The following is a 25,437-nucleotide window of genomic DNA, read 5'->3' as shown; positions in this document are numbered from 1 at the left end:
ATACAGATTTTTTTAAAATGTTCAAATAACATAAATGTGTAATGGGTCTTGAAAACAACTTCTGTTTTAAAAATTTCTGTCAGTGGTGTCATACACTACAGGAAAGTCAAACAGTATGATACTAAGCTTTAGTACCTAATATTTCTCTCAATACAGAGAAAAACTGTGGTATACATGAACACATGTGGATTGTAGAGTACATCTGAGAGTTTTACTTCCTATCCTAAGCTTTAATGATGCGACATGTTCTTTCAATTTACAGGGTCAGGACTGCTGAGTTTGTCTCTTTTGTTTGGGCAGAATACTGGAGTATATATCCCTTAGTAAGATGGAAAGCTCCCATTTAAACAAGCACCTGTGTTCCACTGCATTTTTCCTGAAATAATATCTACCTGTCCTGTGAATCTGTTACACATCCACCTCTTCTGAGGAAAAGAATTTATTCTATTACACAGAAATATCATACTAGTTCTACACCTTATTCCACTGCATAAGTACAAATTTTAATGTAGGAAATAAGGAAAACCACATAGCTAAGATTTCTTAGGATAAAAAATGGTCAGGTAAGTCACAACATTATATATGTCATATTAAAGTTTGGACTTTAAGTGACAACCAAAATTAAGAAGCTCCTTGCTTAAGTAGGATATTTTTTCCTATAGAGTTCTCTGCAAATAGGGGCATCTCTGGTAGATATAATACTGTTTCTATATTATGATATCAAACTGAAAAAACGTGCAAGAATAAAATTAATTCTACACTTCAGTTCTCTCATGGAAAGAAAATATGGCCTATGTAAATGACCTAATAACTCTCAGAAGCACAGGAGCATGAAGGCACAAATTAAAAAATACTTACTGCAGTCACCAATTTGATGGCACATAACTGAAGTTCACTGACATTTTCTACAAAGAAGGGTGTTATTCCCATGGATGATACCTATCAATGCAAAGAAGTTACTGTAAGTATATCTGACCAACAAACTGGTATTTATGCAGTTTCACAAGCAGCTTATTCATTCAGCAGGTTAAGCATTCAACAAGATGCATTACTTCATGTTATTTGCAAATAAAGATATTAAATTACATTAGGGCACAGGTCCCATGAGGAGCAACTGAGGGAACTGGGGTTGTTCAGCCTGGAGAAAAGGAAGCTCACTGGAGACCTTATCACTCTCTACAACCACCAGAAAGGAGGGTGTAGCCAGGTGGGGGTCAGCCTCTTCTCCCACATAACAAGTGACAGGATGAGAGGAAATGGCCTCAAGTTGCAACAGGGAAAGCTTAGATTGGATATAAGGAAAAAAATGATTAAGGGAAAAGGTTTTCAAGAATGGGAACAGGTTGCCCAGAGAAGCAGTTGAGCCAATATCCCTGGAAGTATTTGGAAGACATGAAGATGTGACATTTAGGGACATGTTTGAGTGGTGCACTTGGCAGTGTTGGGTTTATGGTTAGACTTTATGTTCTTAAGGGTCTTTTCCAAGGTAAATCATTCTATGACTCCACACCTGAATACAATCAGGTTAAACTTTTTTTAAGTGTACAAGAGATGCCATTAGAGATTCATAATTTAAATGCTCCTTTGCAGATTGCCTACTACACAATAAACTAGTCACTCTGATGTTAAGAATTCAAAAGCTGCTACTGATTTCAAACTTCACGTCACTGAGACAATCATACTTCACCTTTGCTCTAAGAAAAGCAAAGCTAATCTAACATTCCTGGACAGAAATTTTTCTGATAAAACCTACCTGAAGAATAGTTGTATCAGTGAGAAGCTGTATCTCAAGTAACTCTGACAAGCTGCTGACAATGTCACAAACTTTGTTATACAACATCACGATAACTCTTTGTTTGTGGGTGGAACACTTGGCACGTTTTGCTTTTGAACTTAAAACACCACCTAGAAAATGAAAAAATATATTCATTAATGTTTTCAATGCTTCAGACAACAAATACTGGAAAGATGATTATCCTCAAAAAGTGTCCCCAAAACAACTGCATGACTACAGCTTTGTAAAAGCAATTAGAAAAACTACTTAGTAGAATCAGTTGGAAAGCAGGAATTTCACATAATATTAATTTTTATATAGGCTCCAAGTTCTGGATCCGAGATTTTTAGAAAGGTTCTTGAAATTGGATATGTTTATCTATAGGTATGAACACGGTAACAAAAGGCTAGAAGCTAAATAGTTTTCCCTGAAGTAAATGATTATATACATGGAGATTATGACTATGAAATTACTTATTCCTACATGTAATAACTATACACAAAAGCTCATTGTCAAACTTCTGAATACTTTAGTCTAAATAATTTAGTTACATTGACATTATTGCAGTAACTCAAGCTGCAGTATGACTAAGTTATTCAGATGGCAAATTTTATTTTTTTTTATTCTACATTTCATCATTCTCAATCTAATGTAAGGCATTAATTCAGGATGCTGTATTTGGTATGAAAGAACTATCAGTATAAAAGTTACAATCTTATTCCAGAAAGTCATATAATTTACATCATCATACAGTAGATTAAGTTTTGATAGCTTTTAACATGGGAAGACTTGTTAGCATACTAACCACCATGAGGATCAACTCTATACACAGGATCATATTGAGGATATAGAGTGTTCTGCAAATGAAATTTTGTGTATTGAATAACTCTTTCTATTACATCCTCAATATATACAGCTTTAGGCATATTTGGTGATGTCATAATATTGATAGCAGTAAGACAAGCATCAGCTGATTTTGTCACTCTTTCCATAATAAGGTCTCTCCATAATCTCTCCTCATCTTCAGTGTCATTATTCTGCAACAGTAAAGAAAAACAGAAGAGTGTGAACAAGAAGTCACATTTTTAGTCTTACCATAACATTTGCTCATTTATAAAATATTGTGTTTCCTTTTTATACAAAAATAGTTTGTTTTAAAAATCAAGTAATGTTTGTTTTACTAGCAACATGGTTGGAACATTTCCCCGAGTAACAGGTCTTCAATGTCTCACTGTGTTCTGCTAGAACAAAAAAAGCTTTCTGTGTCTCACTGGGAAGCATTATAAGGGAAGATTGCCACACACTCTATTTAAGACCAGCATACGTTAAGCAAAATCTAAACTCATTCATCTGGTGTTCTCTTCAGTGACACCAGTTGCTGCTTTCATCAATACAATTTTTGCCACTAGAGGGAATTCTTACACAAAAAGACTTTCGCAAGTCACACTAAATCTGTAAGTACGCTACTTTCTCTGCTTCACAGGCCAACCCATCTATTATCAATGGGTTTAAAACACGTCTTATCAAATATGTCCATTCAGACTTAACACAGGCTACAGAATCTCTGTATTACTGTGTTTGTAAAAGGTACAAAAGCGAACATACATGAGATTAATTATGACCATCCAGCCCTACTTAAATATCATAATAACACTACTAGGCAGATTTTCTCACAGCTTCTCTGGTACAGATAGAGCCTCCGAAGAAAAAGTCTTTAGTGCCTGTATGACACTACAGTTCAACACTGTCGGCTTTCTTTGTAAAAATAAGACTTTTTCCTTTTGCAGTACAAGAATCACAGTTCATAATATACATGTTATACCTAATTCTAAAATAAACAGAAATCTGCAAATCAGGAGGTCCCTGCAAATTTCTCGCATAGTGGCTTCAAGTAACTTGCTCCTTACACAATCAAGTCCTTAAAAAAACCCCAAGTAATTTTTGTTTCCTAAGTAATCTTGAAAATGGAAACAATATTAAAGCACCCTCTGCCTCTGAAAAATACTATTAACATGGAGGTAAGATATCTTCACTACACTGTAAAAGTAGTCAGCTTACTCCTTAGCAGAGGCTTTCTTTGCCACAATGATTGGAATAATTTTTAATAGTTTTAGGAACCCCTCCCAAACTAAAATATTAAACTTCCTGTTAATTTGATTTACATTGACAACTGTAACTTTGCAGTGTAAGAACAGATTTAAACAAAACACTTCCTCCTTAATGCTGAGGAGAAAGATACGCTCCATGTGAACACTAGAGTACTTCCTTCATTGTGTAAGGCACTTTATGGACACATAAAAAAGAAATGTTTAAAGGTGCAAATTACACCAGAATCACCATGGATATTTCAGGATGAAACTATAATATCTAAAATGAAACAAAAGAAAATTCAGTTGCTCCCACTACATCTGTTAGTTATCAGTAAAACGTATTTAGTCCTGAAAAAAATACAACTGAATTTTACTTCACATATTAAAATTTGGCAATCTCAATTACACACGTTATATCAGAAATCCCTTTCACACACATACGTAGTATTTAAACCTATCACTAAATAGGACTCAAGTGAAGAAAACTCTACATAATGTTGTGAAATTATGTAATTTGAAGCTCACATGGTTAAGTAAAGTAGAAAGCTTTGATCCATCTTGAATATTTTTCTCCAAAATATTCAGGACTTTCACTGTTTTATCTGTTGAGAGCTAAAACAAGAAAAGAAACATGTTAAACAACTGCAAGAACATAAAGGCTTCCAAATTGTTGAAAAGAATGCCAAGGCATGATGGCAGAGCTTGTATAATACAAATCACTCAAATTGTAACCAATTTGACATAAAGAGAATGCTGATACTAAAACTCAAATAGGTAAAATATATTCTAGGATTTCAATTACACTGCATTTTCAACCAGCAAAATCCACAGAAAGAGATTTTTAAATTGTCATTAATGTTGTATACCTGTTGTATACGTATTTGCTACTAGAAACCTATCAAATCCAAGTAGGAACTACGAAGTCTGACTGACCTTTATTAGGAGAAAATAAAAACTGTGTGAACAAGTAGATATAAATTCCTTGATACTTGAGTGCTAATAAAAAGGAAATGTATTCTTAATGTTAACTTTAAAGAAGTAGCATGTTGAAAAACGTAACTCAAACTCACTGGCCTTCTCTAGAATTATGATTAAATAATTTGCAGAATATGCTAAACTTTAGGAGAGCCAGTTTCTCTCATCTAGATACTACTACTCACTTTTGGAAGCATGTGTGTGTTATGTACGTATGTATGTGTAAAAATTACAGAGCAGAGGTTATGGGTGAGAACTATTACGAAAGAGAAACACTGATGCCACCAATATACTACAAAGAAAAGTAGGGAGATTGAAGGAAAGTCCAGGAAGAATACCTAAATTTTAGATTAAAGAAGTTTGGAATTGTCCAGAGTGACTGTTAGTGGGAGCAAGCACAGAGTTTGACATAAGACTGCCCAAAGCCATGAGTCCCAGAAAGATAAAAGGAAATCAAGAACATTGTTTCTAGAGGTATGCAGCAACAAAAGTCCCCTTAACTGACTGGGAAAAAGTATGGCACACAGAGTGGAGAGGAGACTCAGGCACAAGAGTGAATCTTGGAGAGATGAAAGAAGAATGCAACTCTCTGTTGCTGGCTGGATATCATGCATCTACATTGCACTGATGACATATATCAGAAAAGGTGAACTTTTTGCTTTGCCAGCAGGTTCTGATTTACTGTAGTTGCTCAAACACAGCTGTAAGGAGCAAAGCCTATAGGTTGATGTGCTTTTGTGAAAGCAGATTAATTATTTCAGATTTCACTGCTCAGGCACATGTATTACATATCGGCATATAGTCAACACTGACACATAGAGGAGGACCTTTCAAATGGACCTTTCAACAAAAGTGTCTCAGTTTCAGAAAGAGTTAATAGGATGTGATAAGTGTTTAAGCACTTCAGCTAAGTGAGCAGAAGCTCAAGTGTTCTTCAGGTGTGCACACCTCAAGAAAACCAGAAGAGGGTGGCATGTTAATCAGTATTTTATGCTCAAAAAAAGGTAGATTATGAAGATGTACCTTGTCCATAATCCCCATTGCCTTAATTTTTGCAGATTCACTACCCAACTCACTAAGCTGATGTTTTCCCAGTAGCAATTCCTGTGGAATCTCATCATCATCACCTTTTAAAGAAAAAAAAGGTAAAAAATTAGCAATCACATTTCTAATTAAACTTCAAGGAAAACAGTATTTTACATCCAGTATGAAAAAGCCAGCTGAAGAAAAAAAACTGATTGTCCACACAGGCAGTATCTAATGGTTCCAAATAGTTAGCATCTAACGAAGACTGATAAAGATAACTTCTGGTTGTGTTGAAACAATGACTAGTCATTAAATATGACTGGTTCTGAAACATCCTTTAAGAGCCTAACACAAGGCACGAAAAGTTTTTAATACAGCAAAACCCATTTATTGCAGCTCTTGTGCCACCACTTTCAATTCAGTAAAACAAATATAAAACTATTGTAGCCCTGAAGTTCAAATCTGGGCAAGAGCAACAGATAAAAACCATGTGAAGTTAAGCACCTTGAGACACTCTCTCCCAATTGTATTTACCCCTAGAAAAGAATAAGGTTACCAGACACAGAAAGATCCAATGGCTTCACTTTTAAATCCAAGGTTGCATAGACTACGGCTTTAAAAACTATAGTGATTTGTTTACTACATCCCTCCCCTTGTTCTAATCCTGTGACAAAGATGGCAGAAAAAAAATTAATGAATACTCCATTATCCATTTCAATAGAAAGTCACCCTGGTTTACATGGACTACTTCCTCAGACATTTATGCACAGTGGGCTTTTTTTCCACTGAAATTGATAAGGAACACATGGTGATTCTGTGTCTCAGCTATAAATGCATCGGGATTCTGCTGCCTGAATTGAATAATCAGAATCTGTTGGGTAAAAGGCCATTGAAATTGGAAAGGTAAAGGCCACCACTCAAGGCGGAAGCCATATAAATCCAGTGTGCCCTAACAAGTATTGCATGTAATTAAATCACTCGAGTAAAGCAGACTCGAGTACTTAGATACAATTTGTTTATGCTTCTTGTGTTTCTTATTGGAGAAAGCATTTTGAAAATTTCTGACGTATTACCAAAAGCTGTAAAATCCATATCTTCCAGATTTTCCAAAATATTCTCTATTGAAGCAGTAAACCTTTTGAATGTTGAAGAATCCATCATTTCTGGTGAAAAAAAAGAAATTAATAAATAATTATTTTAAATACAAAACAGAAAATACAAACCATGGAAAATAAATCTTCTAAAATTACCTTCAGGTGTAAGTTTAGGTTCATAAGCTTTCCTCTTCTTTTGTTTTTCTTTTTTCTTCATTTTTCTAGCCACTAATTGAGAGAAGAAAGAGTGAGGCAAACACTTTCTCAAAAAATTAAATAAAGGATTCTTTACATTTCTTACAATTGCATTCAACATGGCGTCTAATTATGTTTATTTTAAAATGTTTAACATATCCATTAAAAAGGCACTAGTATTATGGAGTAAAATTAAATTTTTAAAGTGATCAGTTACCCTCACTGAGGCTAGGGGGAGAAGAATAATCATCCATATCAGAGTCATCGGGACTGCGATTACGGTAACGGCCACTACCAGAAATCCTCCTTCCTTCATGATAGTGACCACTTCTCCTGTGGTCACCAGAACTTCTTCTGTCATGTTCTTCATACTCCCAAGCTTCATCTCTATCCTTTTTGTGTCTTTTACGAGAAGCTAGAAATGAAACGCGTTTTCATTTTAAGTACAAAACTTTTAATAGCTCAAAATCGAACATTCTTAAACATTCATTAGATGTGTAGATGTGTTGCTTAGGGATATGGTTTAATGGTGGACTTGGCAGCATTAGTTGTAGTGTTGGACTTCATGGTCTTAAAGGTCTTTTCCAACCTAAATGATTCTATGATTTGCAAGTTAAAACACTCTTGTATAGTTGGTCACTAAATCAAGCAAACACTCTAAAACTACTATATATAATTCTACTTTAGATTATTCTAACTTTTTTTTCCCATGAAACTGCCAAAGACACCAGAAAACATAAAATAAAATAAAATTTACAGAGTATTTGTCCTTTTAACCAAAGTAAGGGAAGTGGAACAAATCCAGATAAGTTTCATCCTTTCATGAGAGAACATTGAGATAATTTCTTAAGTTATCTAAACTGCGACTCTTTCTGGATGTTCACGTTCCAATTCAGTGATTGCTTTGCCCATTTGGCACACCAAGTACCTATAAGACTTTGCAATGTATTTTCTTTAAGATATTCTGTTTTGCCAAACATCTAAGATTTTGTCTTAGCATATATTGCAGGAAATTCATGTCAAGGAGAAAGCTGGAGTCACAATTCTGGGCCAAAGCGCAAATCAGCACCACAGAAGGTTATTGTAACTGCTTTTCAGGAAAGACCAAAAAGCCCTGCAAAAGTGAATGTTGAAGAAGCTGGGATGAATATTCTATACAGATATTTGGTGGAAATAATAAAAAAAAAACCCCTGAGACAATAACTCTGGTCTGCAATGGACCCTAGAGTACTCCCAATTCAAAATATATAATACAAAACTCTTGCACAGAGGGGTCTAAGTAATTTAGGGTAATAACTCAGTTCAAACTTAAAGCTGTGCTGCTTCTGGATCAGACTTCTTTCTGGAGAAGTAGGGTCATCTCCTTGATGCTGGAGCTACTAACACTGTCTGAAATGGTTGAGAGAGTTAGCTGTGACAAAAGAAATGTAGGGCCATCTTGGACCACTCAGTGGGTAGGAAATTGGCTGGATGGTTACACTCCAAGAGTTGCGGTCAATGGTCAGCATCCAAGCGCAGACCAGTGGCAAGTGCTGTCCTCAGGGGTCAGTACTGGGGCCAACACTGTTTAACATTGTTGCTGGTGACATGGACAGTGGGATCAAGGTACCTTCAGCAGGTTTGCTGGTGACACCAAGCTGTGTGGTGCAGTCAACACACTGGAGGGAAGGGACGCCATCCAGAGGGACCTGGACAGGTTTCAGAGGTGGGGCTGTGCGATCCTTGTGAAGTTCAACAAGGCCAAGTGCAAGGTCCTGAATATCGGTCAGGGCAATCCCAAGCACAAACACAAGCTGGGTGGAAAATAGATTGATGGCAGCCCTGAGGAGAAGGACTAAGGGGTGCTGGTGGATGAAAAGCTGGACAAAAGCTAACAAAGTGTGTTTACACCCCAAAAAGCCAACTGCATCCTAGGCTGCATCCAAACCAGTGGCCAGCAGTTCAAAGGAGGCGATCCTGCCCCTCTATTCTGCTCTCATGAGACCCCACTGCATCACTCTAGGGCCCCTAATATAAGGAGGACATGGATCTGTTGGAGCTGGTCCAGAAGAGGCCACAAAGATGGTCAGGGGGCTGAAGCACCTCTGCCATGAAGACTGGCTGAGAGTTGGGGTTCTTCAGCCTGGAGAAGAAAAGGTTCTGGGGAGACCTTACCTTCCAGTACCTAAAGGGAGTCTACAGGAAAGCTGGAGAGGGACTCTTACAAGGACATGAAGTGATAGAACAAGGGGTAAAAAGTTTAAACTTCAAGAGAGTGAGTTAAGATTAGAAGTCAGGAAGAAATTCTTTAGTGTGAGGGTGGTGAAGGCACTGGAACAGGTTGTCCAGAGAAGCTGTAGGTGCCCCATCACTGGAAGCATTCAAGGCTGAACAGAGCCTTGAGCAACCTGGTCTAGTGTGGCATCTCTGCCCATGGCAGGGGGGTTGGGATTAGATGACCTTTAAGGCCACTTCCAACCCAAACCATTCTGTGACACCTAGAGTAAATGTACTGGAGAAGAAAGTAAGAGTTTATGGGAAAAGGTTTTACACAACTGATTTCTTTACCCCATGAGAGGTACCCCATGTGGAGGCAGATGAAATCTGTCTCCACAGTTTACAAATCATCTGTAACACTTCAAGCTCTGTGGGATGAATTCTGACCCCAGCTACATCTCCATGAGAAAAGCAACTTCCAATATTGTTTTGCATGGGAAAACAGAATGTGCTACAATTCTGCTGGCTCTACAAGACAAATAATATGAACATGGGAACGGCCATTCACAATCACTGCTCTACAAAATTTATTTTGAAGTCACTAAAATTCACTACAAATTTAAATTTTAATAACATCTCAAGACATATTATTGATTTTATACATAAATAAATACTACTTGGAATATAAACACATAATTTCCTTCCAAATGCTCCCAAAAGTTCAGTTTTAGGCAATCAGAATAATTCAGAAACATGTATTTGTAACCACACAAATCTATCCAGTGTACTTGTCACAAATCTTTCACTCTCTTGATCATTTCGTCTTGTTTTAAATTTAATTCAGTTCTAGAGTTTTCTTTGAGAAACGTTGTAATTTATTTTAAAGACAGACGTACTCACTGAATTGTTTAAAATGATGGCCAGATCTTCTGAGCAGATATAATGAAACTACAATCCCTTAAAGCATATAATTACTGTGAAAGTTTTCCTTAACTTGTTTTACTTTATATTTAAGAATTTCAAAAGCCACTATGGCTACTATGTAGATTAAGGTATCTGAAATTCTTGACAATTCTCTCCATTCCCAACCAACTTAAATAATTTTCCTTAATTAATTCATTTATTTAAATTCACTGTTCCAGATTATTACATCATAAACAGGTGATATGATATGGTAAACAGAGAATACAGAATCCTGAATGAAGCAAATCATCATTAATCCTTTGCCATAATCCTGACTGATTACAATTTACCTCAAGATGTCACACTCACAGACAAAGCATCATTATTCAGTTATAATTAAAAGGGAAAATAAATCAACAAAAGCACATTTTTTCTGCTTCTTTGATAAAGATCAGACATATGACTACTATAATTTTGACATGTATGTGTATATAGACATGTACTGTCTATCTGTTGGATAAGAACCTGAAACGCATTAAAAAGCGGAAGAAACAAATCTTTCTCTTTTGGACCTTAAGAAATACTAAAAACGAAAACACCATGAACATACAAAAGTTCACTAAGATGTTTATATAAACAGGGGTGCAAAGCATCTAAACTTGGGAAAAAAACCTTATATATAAGATTCCTTTGCAGGTGAACAGCCACAGGCTCTTCTCCCGTAGCCCTGCACCATTACACAGCTAAGATACTAACTCAGAATGAACGGATTGCCTCTGTTGCAACAGTTCATTTTCAGTGCTGGCTAAGTGTATGACCACAGAGACAAACTAACTGTACTCTTATTAACAAGTAGGAATTGTCTTCCTAACTTACAGGCAAATAACAATTTTTTTGACTTAGGAACTTTAACTGATTGCACAGCAAAATTCTAACTAGAAGTTTCCTCTCTTCCTTTGAAAACAGTTAATTCATCATTAGCAAATGGTATTTTGAGAATCCATCAAAAACAACTCCAGTTTTTCAAGCAATATGACAGAGAAATACTAGAAGAAATATTTAAAAAAACTTCTGTGCAGTAATAGTCTCAGTTCATCATGTCAGAAAAATTCAAGACAGGATCCTTCACATTTTGCATCAATAAAACTAAGAATAATTTAAAAATTTATTTAATGACATTTTTCTTTGCATACATTTGTATGTAAGTTCTCTGCGCTACTTTAGAGGATATGTTCCTTAATTTGATTAGTTAAAAACATTTCATGCTAAAACTGAAAGCAAAAAAAATACCTAAGTAGCAGCTCCCAATAAAATAATCAGGAAAATAAATTTAACAACTAACTGATTTTCATCTTGAATGGAAAATGGAAATCAAGTAATTTTTCTTTAAAAAGAAAAACAAGGGTTCTTGGCCAAACAGTTGTCAGGACAGCAAACTTGTTTTCATATGTTTTAGGACAAGCCAACTTAAAAGAAAATGTGTATGTTTTTGTAAAAACAAAATATTAGCTTTCTTTAGCTTAAGGAACAGAATGATGTACTACTTACATTCAAAAGCTTCTTCACTGTCATTGTCTTCATCAGAACTGATTTCAGCATATTTTGGTTTCTCATTAACTGTGCTACGTTTGCGCTTGTTCATTTTCACACGTTCACAAAGTGGCATGGTGGATTCAATTTCTGCCAGGAGCTCAGGAGGCAACTCCTTTAACACTGACTGATCTATGCTACCTATTAGTGGAGAGTAAGAAGAGCAAATGTGAACTTGAAGACAAAAAAGAGAGCCCAACACTACAGTCCCTTCTCAGGAACCACTTACAGGATATCCACTAACAATATCACAGTACCTGGATGCATTTGACAGACCTTTTTTAAAGTTGCAAGGACTGTTCACACTACAGTTAGAAATTAACACAATAAATTGCATACACATTTCTTTTAAAAAAAATATTGTCAAGTATGTAAAACAAATTCAAACTACTGAATTACCTTTGTAAAATGATATCCCTGCTCTACTTCCACAAAGTTCAGCCTCTGAATTTAACAAGTTTTCTAACAGTGTAAGTAAATTATGGATTCTTAGTCCTCAATAACATTTCTGTTTATTCTCATTCAAATTAATTAGTGTACATAAGACAGTAATATTCCCTTTTCCAGTAAGGAAGGACAATCTGGCAAAACTTTTGGGGTCTTACCCCTAAATATAGGCCAAATCATTGACAACCCCACCTCCGCCTCAGATTTTTTCTTACCTCCTACTAGTACACAAATTTTTGGCTGATTTTGTCATAAAACAAAGTTGAAATTTTTTTTATTTAATACAGATAAGCAGCTAGCTGAACCACACATCAGGTTTCTTTTCCACAGTGGTAAACAGGTAGACAATATCACAACATTCTCATCACATTTTGAAACTAAGATTAGACCCATACGCAGTCTGAGTGAAGGATATTTGCAGCCAAAATTCTTCCAACAGAGACAAGGAAACCAAATTAATTCAAAGGTGTTTCTTGGGGATTTGTTTATTTCATGTCTTATCTTTATTTATCAAAGAATCTACTGCACAGATTTGAAGGCTATCAGAGTAAACTGTTGATCTTTTTCCAGCAACAGAACAAACATAAGCCATAGCACCTCTCTTTCCATGCCAAAGCATTCTAATATTTTTTTAGAAAGGAAATCACCTGCCAATTGCTACACATACACACTCCTCTCAGAAAAACATCTTCTGGATGATAATACACTTTTTAATTGCATTCACTACATTACTACCCTAACTTTATAAAATTTATTCCATTTTTACACTAATATCCTAACTTCTAATGCAAGAATGGTCTTTGCATTTTTTCTTTCTCTCTTTAAACATCTTTAATTGGACTTAGAAGAGCTTTAATATGAGATTCCAGCATCAAAATTTTTAAAGAAGTTTCATATATTACTATTTTCACATATATCTACATCCATAAAAACTGCCTAGAAGCAACAAAATCAATCATTAGAGAATAATTGTACATAATTGTCAAATATATTCACCAAGTCATCTCATCTAAGCGCATTTTAAAAAAAAATTCAACTTCAAATACTGGGGGTTTTGAAGTGAGGTAGGGAAACATATACAAAATAAAATGATAGTAAAAGTTGTCCCTGCTTCCTTCATGCTGTGGTCACATATCTACTTGTTTTAAGTGGCCATCCTTATATAATCATCATGTGCCAAAGTTACCTAAATTCTCAATATTGCTTTCAAAATTACTAGAAAACATTTCATGGTGTGGTTGACAATGCTTCTGTGACATGTTAATCTCTGTGGGCTGGGCAATTGACTTCAGACAGGCAGAAGTATTGCCAGCATGGGCAGATCATCTCCTCTGCGTGTACCAGCAGCTGACAGGATGACAGCCAGGTCTAATCTGGATGCTGCACAGTTGTGCTCCTGAGCAGGTGTCCCCACACTTTAAATGTCTGCACAGTGCCTGAAGAGCTTCACATGTACAAGTTTTAAGACAATTTCCACAGGTGAAATTGATAAAGGGCCCTAGATCCTGGTTCTCTAATATGTATATTCAATTTTATGCCATGGTAATTTAATTGAAATCAGCAGGATTACACACATAGCACAAAGTCTACAGTAAATCTGGCCAAGCAAAAACATTGCAAAAGACAGCTACAAGTAAAGGAGCAAAAGTTTCATTAAATCCCCAAACTGCAAACAAAACTCACAGGCTACTCTCCTGCCTCCTGTTCTTGCTTTCTTTCCTTACTGATTCCTTGGTTTCTATTCAACCCTTAAATATAAATAAATTATCACAGTACCTATTACACATTAGGTATTTGTAAAAATAATTTTATTTCCGTCTCAGAAGTTCAAGTTTTTATGTTCTTCAGTGCTAAATTCAACTAACGCTTGAATTGCACTCTCTCGTGTTACAGATATTTCAGATGACAGTATAAGCTTACCCATTTTTCTTTTGTTAGGAAATAAGTAAAGCTTAATTTATTCAAGTAGGGAACAGCAGAAAAGAGAATAAATAGAATTATTATAAGGTTCTCTATAAGCTATCATTAAAGTTTTTGTTTCTGTCACAATGTTCCCTGGAGTAAGTGTGTCACATGCCCAGTCCCCTTAGCTGCTGAGGATTGTAAATAACCAAATCTAGAGAGTTTTACTCATGCAGTACAAACGAGTTAAGCACGACTGCCCATGTATGTACAATTCTGATATACATGGAAAAGGACTTCTCATCCTTTCTGAAAAAAATCAGGAATATTCTATACTCTGGGACAAGTCATGAGCTCGTTAATACTTATTTTACTCGATTATTTTACCTTGAGTCAGGGCAACCCAAAAGTCACTGGAAACATCTTACTAAATTCCTTCTTTAATAACTCCTTACTTTGTAATGAAGGTAGTGTTTATTTGTTCAGGGTAGTAAAGAAATCTTTAAGAGAATCCAGTTCACTGTAAGCATCCAGTTACATGGCATCAAGTATTAGGTAATAAAATCCATGCTAATGCCCTTTCAGTTTATGGGACGCTTTTCTAAAACAATTAAAAGAATATGCAACACAAGCCTCTTTGAAATCTACAAAACCATGTATGATCACTTTCAATTTTCTACTTTCTTTGCTAAGTTTGCCAAGACCTAGTACCTATGCATTTTTTCACTTTAATCAGTAATATCTGGCTAAATCTTGCATTAAATAGCGAAAGAGAAAGTAACCTTTACTAAAAGGTTACTCCATAAGTTTCACCAGTGGAATTTCACCAATGGAATAACTTCATTTCCTGTGCTCAGTGTGATCAGTGGAACACAATGTGCCTGAAATGAACTACAGCATGAGTGTAATGTCAAAGCTGCTACCACCATTAAAACAACCAAAAAAAACCAGAAGAAAATTACCATCATAACAAAATCTTTGTCTCACTGTAAAGAAGAGCATGCTAACAAACTCCACATTATTGAAACTAAAGGGAAGTCACAGAATGGCTGCAAGAACCAATTCATCTCAAAGAACTGCATATGTGAACAGCCACTTCTACACTGCTTCTCCAAATATATGCAATGCTGTCCACAACTCACATACACGCTGCTTGCTGGAGAACAACAAGTTTTTGGTTTTGCTTGATTGCCATTATCAAAAAGTTTCTTAGAGAAGATATTCAGAGAGTCATAGAGTCATAGAATATGGTGAGTTGGAAGGGACCAAGAAGGATCATTGAGTCCAACTCCTGGCCCTGTACAGGACGCCTCGACGATCCCACCATGTGCCTGAGGGCGTTGTCCAGAAGCTTCTCAGACTCTGTCAGCCTTGGTGCTGTGACCACTTCCCTGGGGAGCCTGTTGCAGTGCCCAACTACCCTCTGGGCAAAGAACCTTTTCCTGATATCAAACCTAAACCTCCCCTGACACAACTTCAGGTCATTCCCCTCGGTTCTGTCACTGGTCACCACAGAGAAGGGATCAACACCTGCCCTTCCTCTTCCTCTCACAAGGAAATCGTAGACTGCAATGAGGTCTTCCCTCAGTCTCCTCTTATCCAGGCTGAACAGACCAAGTGACCTCAGCCACTCCTCATACAGCTTCCCCACCATCCTTGTTGCCCTCCTTTGGATGCTCTCTAAGAGCTTAATGTCGTCTTTATATTGTGGTTCCCCAAACTGCACACAGGACTCAAGGTGAGGCCGCCCCAGCGCAGAGCAGAGCAGGACAGTCCCCTCCCTCAACTGGCTGGTGATGCTTTGCCTGATGCCCCCTAAGACACAGTTGGCCCTCCTGGCTGCCAGGGCACTGCTGACTTGTATTCAATTTGCCATCAACCAGGATCCCCAAGTCCCCTTCCCAGCACTGCATTCCAGCATCTCATTCCCTAATCTATACACACAACCAGGGTTGCTCCATCCCAGGAGCAGAATCTGGCACTTGCCCTTGTTAAACTTCATATGGTTGGTGACTGCCCATCTCTAATTTGTTGAGGTCTCTCTGCAGGGCATCTCTCCTCTTGAAGGAGTCAACAGCTCCTCCCAATTTAGTGTCATTGGCAAGACAATTCAAGAATCTTCATCTTCTACTGAATGTCCACTGATCCTTAAGATGATGTGTTTTCTTACCAAGCAGTTCTTTACAAAATATAATACAGTTAAAGATCAGCCAGAGAAACTCAGCTAAAAAGGAATTAGTATGTAAGCCTTCTCTCATATTCTATCACAGTCTGTGAAGCCTTTCAAAGTAGTAGCAAGACTTCTATAAATATCTAGAGGATGTAGTATTCCCCTTCTCCAGAAAAGGTTTAAAAAATGAATGGAAAAGCACAGATCTGATTCAAAGCTCAGTATTGTTTTTTGCAGCTTCATGTTTGTAGAACAGCTTTAACTTTAGCTAATATTTATGCATATCTAACACTTAAAGGGATCACTTTGCCTTGAATTTGCAAGTCAAATAGCTCTTCCTGATGCAGGCAGATCATCCTTCAAGAGATGTTAAACATCAAAAAAAGGTAACATCATTTATTTTACTGGACCCATTCAATATGGACAGCACAATTATTTTTTGAAACAACAATCAGTGAGTTCATATTAGTTTCACCTTCTTGATATAACAACTTCCAACAAGCAGCTATGGAAAAGGGGATGATGCTTGCTAATGCTTAGGTCAGAGAGGCTGTTCCTGTCATGAAATCAAAACCAACACCAATAAACTCTGTTATTTTCTCAGTAATGATTTATCTTTGCTTTCCAAACTATGAAAAATAGTGGAGTATAGGTGGAGTATAGGTCTTGGTAATATTTCCTATGAACTAATGAGCAATCAAGATTCAAATACATATAGAATTCTAAACTCTGGATTGCTAAGAGACAGTTAATACAGTGTAAACATAAATATTATAGTTCCCATTTCTGTGGGGTGATAGTTTGTAATAAGAAAAACTGCATTTAATGCAATTTCATATCTGTAATCTCTATATTTTGCATTTTAAAATGCAACTTTTTTCAGCTATGAAGACATTATATAAAAACACACAAGGGTCTAGGAGAGAAACAGTGCCACCTGTTTGGGGTAAGGATATGAATATTTACTTCATGTTACTCAGCGTTTAGAAACTGAAGTTTAACTACTCCTCATGTTCTTGAACTTCTGCACTAATGAACTGGCACACATCTTCAATTGAGCATGAAAATAAAATCCTAACTACTGTAGCTCAATTTTGCCCTTTTCTTGATCCTTTAAGTCACAGAAGACATTACCTGCTACAGGACTTTTCTTATTTTGCTGATGACTAGTATATCCAGTCTTGCTCTAATTCCACAGAGGCCAAACTCACCTTCCTTAAATGTCCTCTCTGAGCATTTGATAAAAGATATTCCTCCCTTACGTAATGAATGCTTAAAGTCTAACTTTCCTCCTAAGTCAGGCAAAGGAAGGAAAGGAAGGAAAGCAGTTTCTTTCCTAAGGAAGGAAAGCAGTTTCTTTCTGGGTTAGCTCAAACAACCTTCAAAGTCTGTGCTACACGAAATAAAACACACTCTTACTCCATAATAAGAGGGCTGCCTTCTTGTTGGATAGTCATGTCATAGTAACTACAACAGCAGACTCACAGTTTAAAGCTACTGTAAATACTCATGCAGATAAGCCAGTATTTTAGATAAGGAATTAAAAGAAAAAAGGTAAAATGGAAGTACTTGCCTATGCTATAAAGCTGTTTGGAAAATAAACACCTTTCCAAAATAGCTAAGTACTGTTACAGTACAGCAGTCAGGCACTGAAATGCAAATGGCCACATGACTGAAGAATAACTTGCTGGTTAAAGCTGAAAATTTTTGGTTCTTTCTCAAGGGTGCAAATTTAATGACATCCTTTCTACCAGGTTCTCTCTTCAAATGCTCCAGTATGTTCTTTATATGGCATATAGAGTCCTTGGTGATCAGAGTCCCCTGCTCATCAGCTTCACACTCCCCCAAGTAATTTTGTGCCCTGAACAGTTTCAAGAACAGAAGAGAAACAGGGAAATCTCAATCATTTTCTCAGGGGAATTTACATTATGAGGAAAGTACATCTGCTCATAAAACAAGAGTTCCTCTTTTATCTTAGTACCATATCATCAGCTGAAAAATACATTACAAATGAGTACTGGTGAAAATAAACTGAGTAGTACATTTACTCCAGTGGCTTTCCTTTTTCTTCTCCCCTTCACTGTATACCTTATGGAAGGGTATACAGCTATGCCCTATAAACAGGATATAACCCTCTATTGAGTGCCTTACCCTCACTTTTTGACTACATCCATAACAGGATAACTCCTGAGCTCAACTCACACACACTCACGCCAGAAAAGGGGTGAGAGACAGATGCCCTCTCCACCACCCTAGGGGCTGCACCCATGGGATTCTCTGCTGCAATGAATTTAGTAGGATGGAGAAAAATACTGTCAGGAAGAAGTATGTCCCACATTCCATAGAATCTGCTTGAACATATCTCTTCCAACATAATTTTTCCTCATCTGCCCCAATACTTGCACAAAGGAAAGGTTTCCAGCCTCAAACAAAAAAAGAGGGTTTGACTCCTCGCTTTTACTCCAGTTCTTAGCTCTGGTCTAGAATGGGACCCTGACAGGCTGCTCAGAGAAGAATCTGGACACAGTAACAGAATAATTTGTGTGATACAATAGAGATCATTGTTAACCACGGCTAAGCAGCGCTGGTTAAAAAAGAATTTTACAATAGTACAAAATACTCTCAGAAAAAACATTTGAAGGAGGGAAAAGATTTCCAAAGAGAGCCCTGAAAGATCCAGGCAGAAAGCAGGGAATATACCAAACACACACTCTCCCAACATGCCAGGAGAACTCTCGTTTATACTGGCATCAATGATGTCCTCAACCTATTTGATTGCTGTAGCAACTATAGCCACAAATTATTTATTCCTTATTGCTATTCACTATAGAAATCGACAAAAGGAGGCTAAAGCAGTCTAGTTTTGCAAGATACTTCACAAAAAATAAAGCAGTACTTAGAAAAAAAGGAGCAAGATTGGCAATTAATGTAAAGGCTACACTGTACAAACTTGCTTTTATGAATCAATGTCAGGGGGTTGCCTTTGGGTTTTACTGTCATTGTATTTGAACATATGCACTGAAATTTAGGCCAACTCAATTTATTGTATTAAGGAGTTATGTACAGTTACAAAACACAGCATGCAATTTTCTGTTAGTATTCTTCTATTAAAACTCTTTCTAGTACTTGAAGGGAGATTATTAAAAAAAAAGAGGGAGGATGACACTTTACATGGGCAGATAGTGATAGGACAAGGAGTAATTGTTTTAAAACAAAGTAAGAGATTTAGGTTAGATGTTAGGATGAAGTTCTTTACTGTGACAGTGGTGAGGTATTGGAACAAGTTGACCAGAAAAATTGTGGTTGCCCCATCCCTGAAAGTGTTCAAGGCCTGATAGGATGGGGCCCTGAGCAACCTCATCTCATGGAAGGTGTCCTTTTCCCTGGAAGGGAGTTGGAACAATATGATCTTTAGGGTCCTTTCCAACCCAAACCATTCTATGACTCCATGATGACTAATGCTTGAGATCTGAAATTTATGACTGAAGTATTTTCCCACCCATGTATTCAAATCAATTTAAAAACAGAGTCAAAAGAAAACTGAGCCTAAGAAGAGACCTCAATTAAATAAAATCAGGTTGCTCCTCAGATTTTTTCTTCTCATAAAAGAAAAAATTCTGTATAAGGAATATAATACAACTAAGACCTTTGCAGGGAATAAGCAAGCAAATCCAATTATTTACCTCCTACCTGTGAGTTATAGGCACATCAAACAGTCAAGAAGACCTGTTTTGTCCTCACAATATCATGGAAACATTCTCAGCCCCTATCATTGAAAATATCCCATGAAGCTACTTGTTTTGCTTCTTCAAAGTAACTGAATTACATAAGCAACAACAATAAAAGATTGCTGGTTTTGGCTTTAACTGTAAAATACTAACAGCAAAATTCCTCAGAAGTTAATGAAACAGTACATATATTTAAGGAAAAGTTATTCAACGCAAACAACAGTTCACTAATTTGAAGGAAAAAAACATTTCACCCTCTTCTTTCCTGTTTGTTGGTAATGTTCCCATGGAGTAAAAATAACCTCCAAATTTCAAGTAAACAGGTTAAATTTTCTTACACGAAAACCGTCACCTAAAACAGCTGTCACAGAGCAACAGAAAAGGTAATTTACTAGAAGCAAATGTTAGGTTCTCCTCTATTTGTTTTTGGTCAAATTTACCCTTTGTTCAGAAGAAAATTCTAACCAAAAATTTCAAGCACATATCCCTGCACATAAGCCAAGATTAACAAGCACATTTAGATCCTTAAAACATGAAGAGGCCTGTGTTGGATATTGTAATTGACATCAGATAAATTGCTGGCCCACATTTTTACATATTGCAATGCACAGTTGCAAAAATTATGCAAAATAGCCTTATCAATTCCCAGAAGCAAGAGGAACTCAAATAAGTATCCACATCTATGAACCAAAGGCAGTTTCAGACTTTCAAGAAATTGTTCTGACAAATTAGGTAATAAATGTGTATCTTTTATGTGTGCCAAAGTAATTTTTCAAAAATGAACTAATTAAACAACGCACTCCTAAATCTCAAACAGACAAAGCACTCCTAAATCTGTAAACATCTGGAATTGCATTTCAGATGAATGAAAGTACAGTCAAATTAGTGGGTTTGGTCAGGTTTATTGTTGCCACTAAGAACTCGATGTGACATATTCGAGGTTCATTTTTACTATCCAGAGAAAACTTAATAATAACTGTAGGAGTAACAATCAAATTATTTACCTTAGTGGCAAAGTCTAAAGTAGGAAAAAATTAGGAAAGCAGCCACCACGCAAAGCCCTGTGTTGAAAATGTCACCTATATCACCAGTAGCAGACCAACACAAGAAATTACTCCAGTGTGCAACAGCTGAATTCCTGCTGTGTACCAATACCAGTTTATCCAACATCCACTTCTGAAACACTAGCACCAAAAACGAAGGCTCCAGAGGGTATGTACAATGCTCATACAAATCCCAGCTACTTTCTGGGATGGGATGGACACACCATACCTTAATATTCCCTGCACGTAGGAACAAACCATTCTTGTGCAAAGCATGCTAGAGAAATGAGATCTTCCTAAGTAAGTTATATATAGTTTAGTGTTGGTTTTTAACTAAACAATGTCTGGAATACTTTTCAAACCATGAACCTTTTATTCCAGAAAGGGAAAACAAACAATCAGGGCAAAATGAACAAACAGTATATTAAAATGGATCCTTTGCAGACCCAACGTATCTTGAAATACTTCTAATGGCACACAGGTCAGTCAGTTCCTCTTCCAGTCTAGTTAAGACGAGAGGAGGTAGTCCCTAATATCTCAGAAAAGACAAAAAACAGTAGAAGTAAAAGAAGTAAAAACAGACTGTAGAATTCTTATGAAAGTCATAGCTGCTTCACTACAATTACAATTAAATTTGAATTTGAAGAAGGTTTAAAGATTTGAGCTGAGAAGAATCATTATAAACATCCTGCTGTTTTGGAGAAAGTTATTGCCTGCTTGATCCACATGGTGGTGCATGCACATGCAAGATAGTCAGCAGGTATTACTCTTGACATATGCAAATGCAACTGTTACCAGTAACTCCAAAAGAGTGATTTCAAATTCAGATTCATGGAATTGTGTATTTTCACAATTCTAATCTTTGCAAAAGCATAACTTGTGGGAAACAAACTGAGTTCCAGTCTTCTCCTTCCCAATGGAAATATGTTTTTACTCCAGTTACTTCCCTGCAGTCCCACTGATTTCAGTGTCTCTGTTTCAGCATTAAGAAATTGTTATTTTGGAAATGAATTTGAGTGAACCCTAAAATTCAATGCGTTAACATCCATAAGCCAGTTTTGTCCTTATAGAAATCCTACACGTGAAGGATTTAAACAATATTTAAAACTGATACTCCCTTTCTGCCCACAGTTTTCATTTGTACCATAGAGTATTTTTAAGTAGTTCTGCTGTGCTAACTATAAATCCATGAGAGGCATCACAAGTTCACTCAAACAAGCCCACACAATCTGTATACAGCTTTTTATCCTGAAAGATTCCCTTTCTTGTAGCTACTACTAGAAGAAAATGACCTAATTGATTGCTCTGTTTTACAAGTAAGACTATTTCCAGCTAGAACTCAAAGATGGACCATCATATTATACAAATTCTAAATTATAGTTACTATAGGTTCTGAAAAAGTTACTTGGAATTAAAACCAACCAAACAAACCAACAAACCACATAAGCACAGAACACAGAAAAAAATCCATAGGCATTGTTTTAATGACATGAAGATGATTAATCAGTAAAATTTTTAGCTGATCCTGTAAAGAGTATGTATGAAGAGCACCTTTGAAGAAACGGCAAATCTTCACTCAAATTTTAGATCAGAGCAGCAGAGAACATAGTATATTTAGGAAGACTTGCAGTGAGCAACGAAATCCTACATTTTCAGTTCTGTGTTGTACAGATAATGAAATCCCATAACAATCTACACAATGGAGGAGTAGGCATTCAGATCAGAATTTCTTTTTTTTTTTCTTAAAAAGTTGAACTCTTTTAGGTGATATTGGAAGACTCAAAAGGTGCTTCTTTTGGAAAGACAATTCTTCAAACATATTATAAACTTAGTCAGACATCTCCTTACACAGACAGTTACAGTTTCTCTCATTACTCATGTGTGTTTCATACTTTAACAAAGGAAAATTTGTCTCGTTCAGAATGCAGTAACCGTGAAACTGTTACCAGCTCCCATCCCAACACAGCTGATCAGCATAGCTCTAAAAAAGCAGCAGAGAAGGTATTCGCTGAAGCTCTGAAAAGAAAGGATAGCAAACATGACCTCCTCATTGCAGGCACAAACTCGAAGGGAAAAGTTTCATGGATCCCACAACGACACACATTTGCATTAAAACCAAGATAAAAGGCATTCACAGATGTTAAAATCAGACAAAAAAATGTTCATTCTGACCTGGACAAAACAGGTCACAAAGACTTCACCATAAGACCCCTTAGCAAAATACTATGAAAAAAAACTCTGTAACTTTCCTCTGATGTATAGCGTGAATCTTTCAGAAAAAGCTCAAAAATCAGGAGAGAAAGAGAGAAAAAGGTAACTTCTTCCTTTTAAATGACAAAAAGGACTGTTGGGTTGATTCGATATTAACAGTCACATATTGCGGCTATCCCTCTCGTTCGTAACTTGACAAAATTTCAAACATCTCTATAAAATTTGGTGAGAATACTACTTTGTCTTTTTGAAGTACAATGAATGGTTTATCCACATGTGAAAATAAAGGTATAATTTTCAAATCTAAAATTTACTGAAACCATGCAAAAAGTTGTATAGACTTTCACTTTGCAAAGAATCAATTGTAGCTTAAAACATGTCAATTTTACTGAGTTTTATAAGGAATGAGGATTAGTCCCTTAAGACAGAATGACTATCTAAATGGTGTTTTGAACTAGCTGAACAATCCTATTTTAAACTAGATTTCAGATAAATCACACCAATGACAAAGTCATGAGAAGACATTTTCTTGGGGAAGGGATGGATGAGAAAGCAAAAAAGAAAGGACAAGAAACACAAAGGAAGTGAAATAAGATAAAGTAAAATATACTAAGCTACATGGAATAAGAGGCATGTGAGAAGTGGAATAGTGATGCTAAAAGGCAATACTAGAAAAGAATTGCTACAATCTAGTAAGTAATACAGGATGAACTAAAAGAAGGTTTATGAAAACTACAGTTTCTAGTGTATTAAAAAGATTATAACTAAAAATGGCACTGACCAGAACTGTGAACACTATTTCTCTCAATTGGAGTAAGGGCATTTTGGCAATGGCATTAATATTTCTGTATCAGTCAGCTGTTGACAAACAGACTTTGGCTTATGAAGAGACACCTCTATAAATTATGTACCTTTTCAAAGACTGGAGTTCATCTGGTTATTTAGCATAACGTATCCTAGAAAGTGAGTTACCAGGAAGTTAAAATACAAAACTGAATATACACATGAAAAATCTGAAGTTCAAAGACACTTTCTCCAAAATCTGCCTGCTGAACACTCAAAAGGTGATTTTTAAGATAAAAATAGTTACAATGTTATCCTTTCCATGAAACTTATTTCTAGTATCATTGCAAGAACCTTATTCTGTATACAATACCAAAAAGACTCATATCAGATTCAAACAACTTTTCCCCTGGAAAATATGTCCCAAGTTATTTGACACTATGTAAGAAATAGATGACTTCAGAAAGCAAAAAAATGCAGAAAAACATTGCAGAGAAGTTAAAAACTTGACTTTATAATTAATGCATCAGTCACATGTGATAGCTACTAGAATTACATCAAAAGTCATTAAAACCTTTACACATTACTAAAACATTCTAGATATATAACCACATATAATACAGACTACAAAAAAAAAGTAATTCAGAAACATTTCAGAAAGCAACTGATTTTCTGCACATAGAATTGTGTGAATTCAAAATCTATCCTACTGAGACTAGAGCTGAGTTCCATCAGTAAGTTTTTAGCATTCTCTATAAAGAACACAAAAAGGTTTCATCTGGAATCTTCTGATTAAACTGACAACAAAGATGTCATAATCTTATGACCAACTCCAGATCCCTATTACTAGAAATGAAAATTTTGCCTGTTTTGAATCTCAAAAAGGGACAGGGACAATATTGATATTTCCAGGATAAAGAGAAATCCCTAACAAGGAGGCTAATATTTTACAAATAAGCAATACATGTAATGAATTATTATTAAGTCTTTAAGAGCTAATATAAACAGATTAGTAGATAGAACACAGGCATAGCACAATAAACGCATTATATAGACAACACCCTTGTATAGGTGCACATGAAATAGTTACAGATTAACATAGATGATTTCTACATAATTTCTTACCAGATCAGCTATGTAAGAAAATATTTTAATCTTGAATTCATTATATACCTGCATTCATAAGTCATCCTGCATACAGCTGTAAATTTCTCATCTAGTATTTGATTTGTCTATTTTGAGACATGACAACTCTACAAAAATAACTATATAATAAATCTAAATTCTTTAAAAGTTAAACATTTAAGAAA

General features: G+C 36.0%; 1 protein-coding gene across 6 annotated transcripts in view; it reads right to left on the bottom strand.

Moving 5' to 3' along the window:
* The window catches only part of NIPBL (NIPBL cohesin loading factor), a 154,668-nt gene that overhangs the window by 27,628 nt on the left and 101,603 nt on the right, over positions 1–25,437 (bottom strand). For all 6 annotated transcript variants that reach the window (XM_051772307.1, XM_051772306.1, XM_051772313.1 and 3 more), the window contains 9 exons: positions 11,802–11,984; positions 7,372–7,569; positions 7,116–7,187; positions 6,939–7,028; positions 5,863–5,966; positions 4,390–4,476; positions 2,580–2,811; positions 1,754–1,905; positions 859–939 (listed from right to left, as the gene is read on the bottom strand). In XM_051772307.1, coding sequence (XP_051628267.1) covers positions 859–939; positions 1,754–1,905; positions 2,580–2,811; positions 4,390–4,476; positions 5,863–5,966; positions 6,939–7,028; positions 7,116–7,187; positions 7,372–7,569; positions 11,802–11,984 — 1,199 coding nt within the window. The remainder of the gene's footprint in view (positions 1–858; positions 940–1,753; positions 1,906–2,579; positions 2,812–4,389; positions 4,477–5,862; positions 5,967–6,938; positions 7,029–7,115; positions 7,188–7,371; positions 7,570–11,801; positions 11,985–25,437) is intronic.

The sequence above is a fragment of the Manacus candei genome, unplaced genomic scaffold (genome assembly GCF_025592945.1).
Source record: "Manacus candei isolate 608988 ecotype Guabito, Panama unplaced genomic scaffold, ASM2559294v1 h1tg000152l, whole genome shotgun sequence".
Taxonomy (NCBI): domain Eukaryota; kingdom Metazoa; phylum Chordata; class Aves; order Passeriformes; family Pipridae; genus Manacus; species Manacus candei.
Note: the sequence above shows the minus strand (reverse complement) of the source record. Positions and strands in the feature narration are given on the sequence as shown.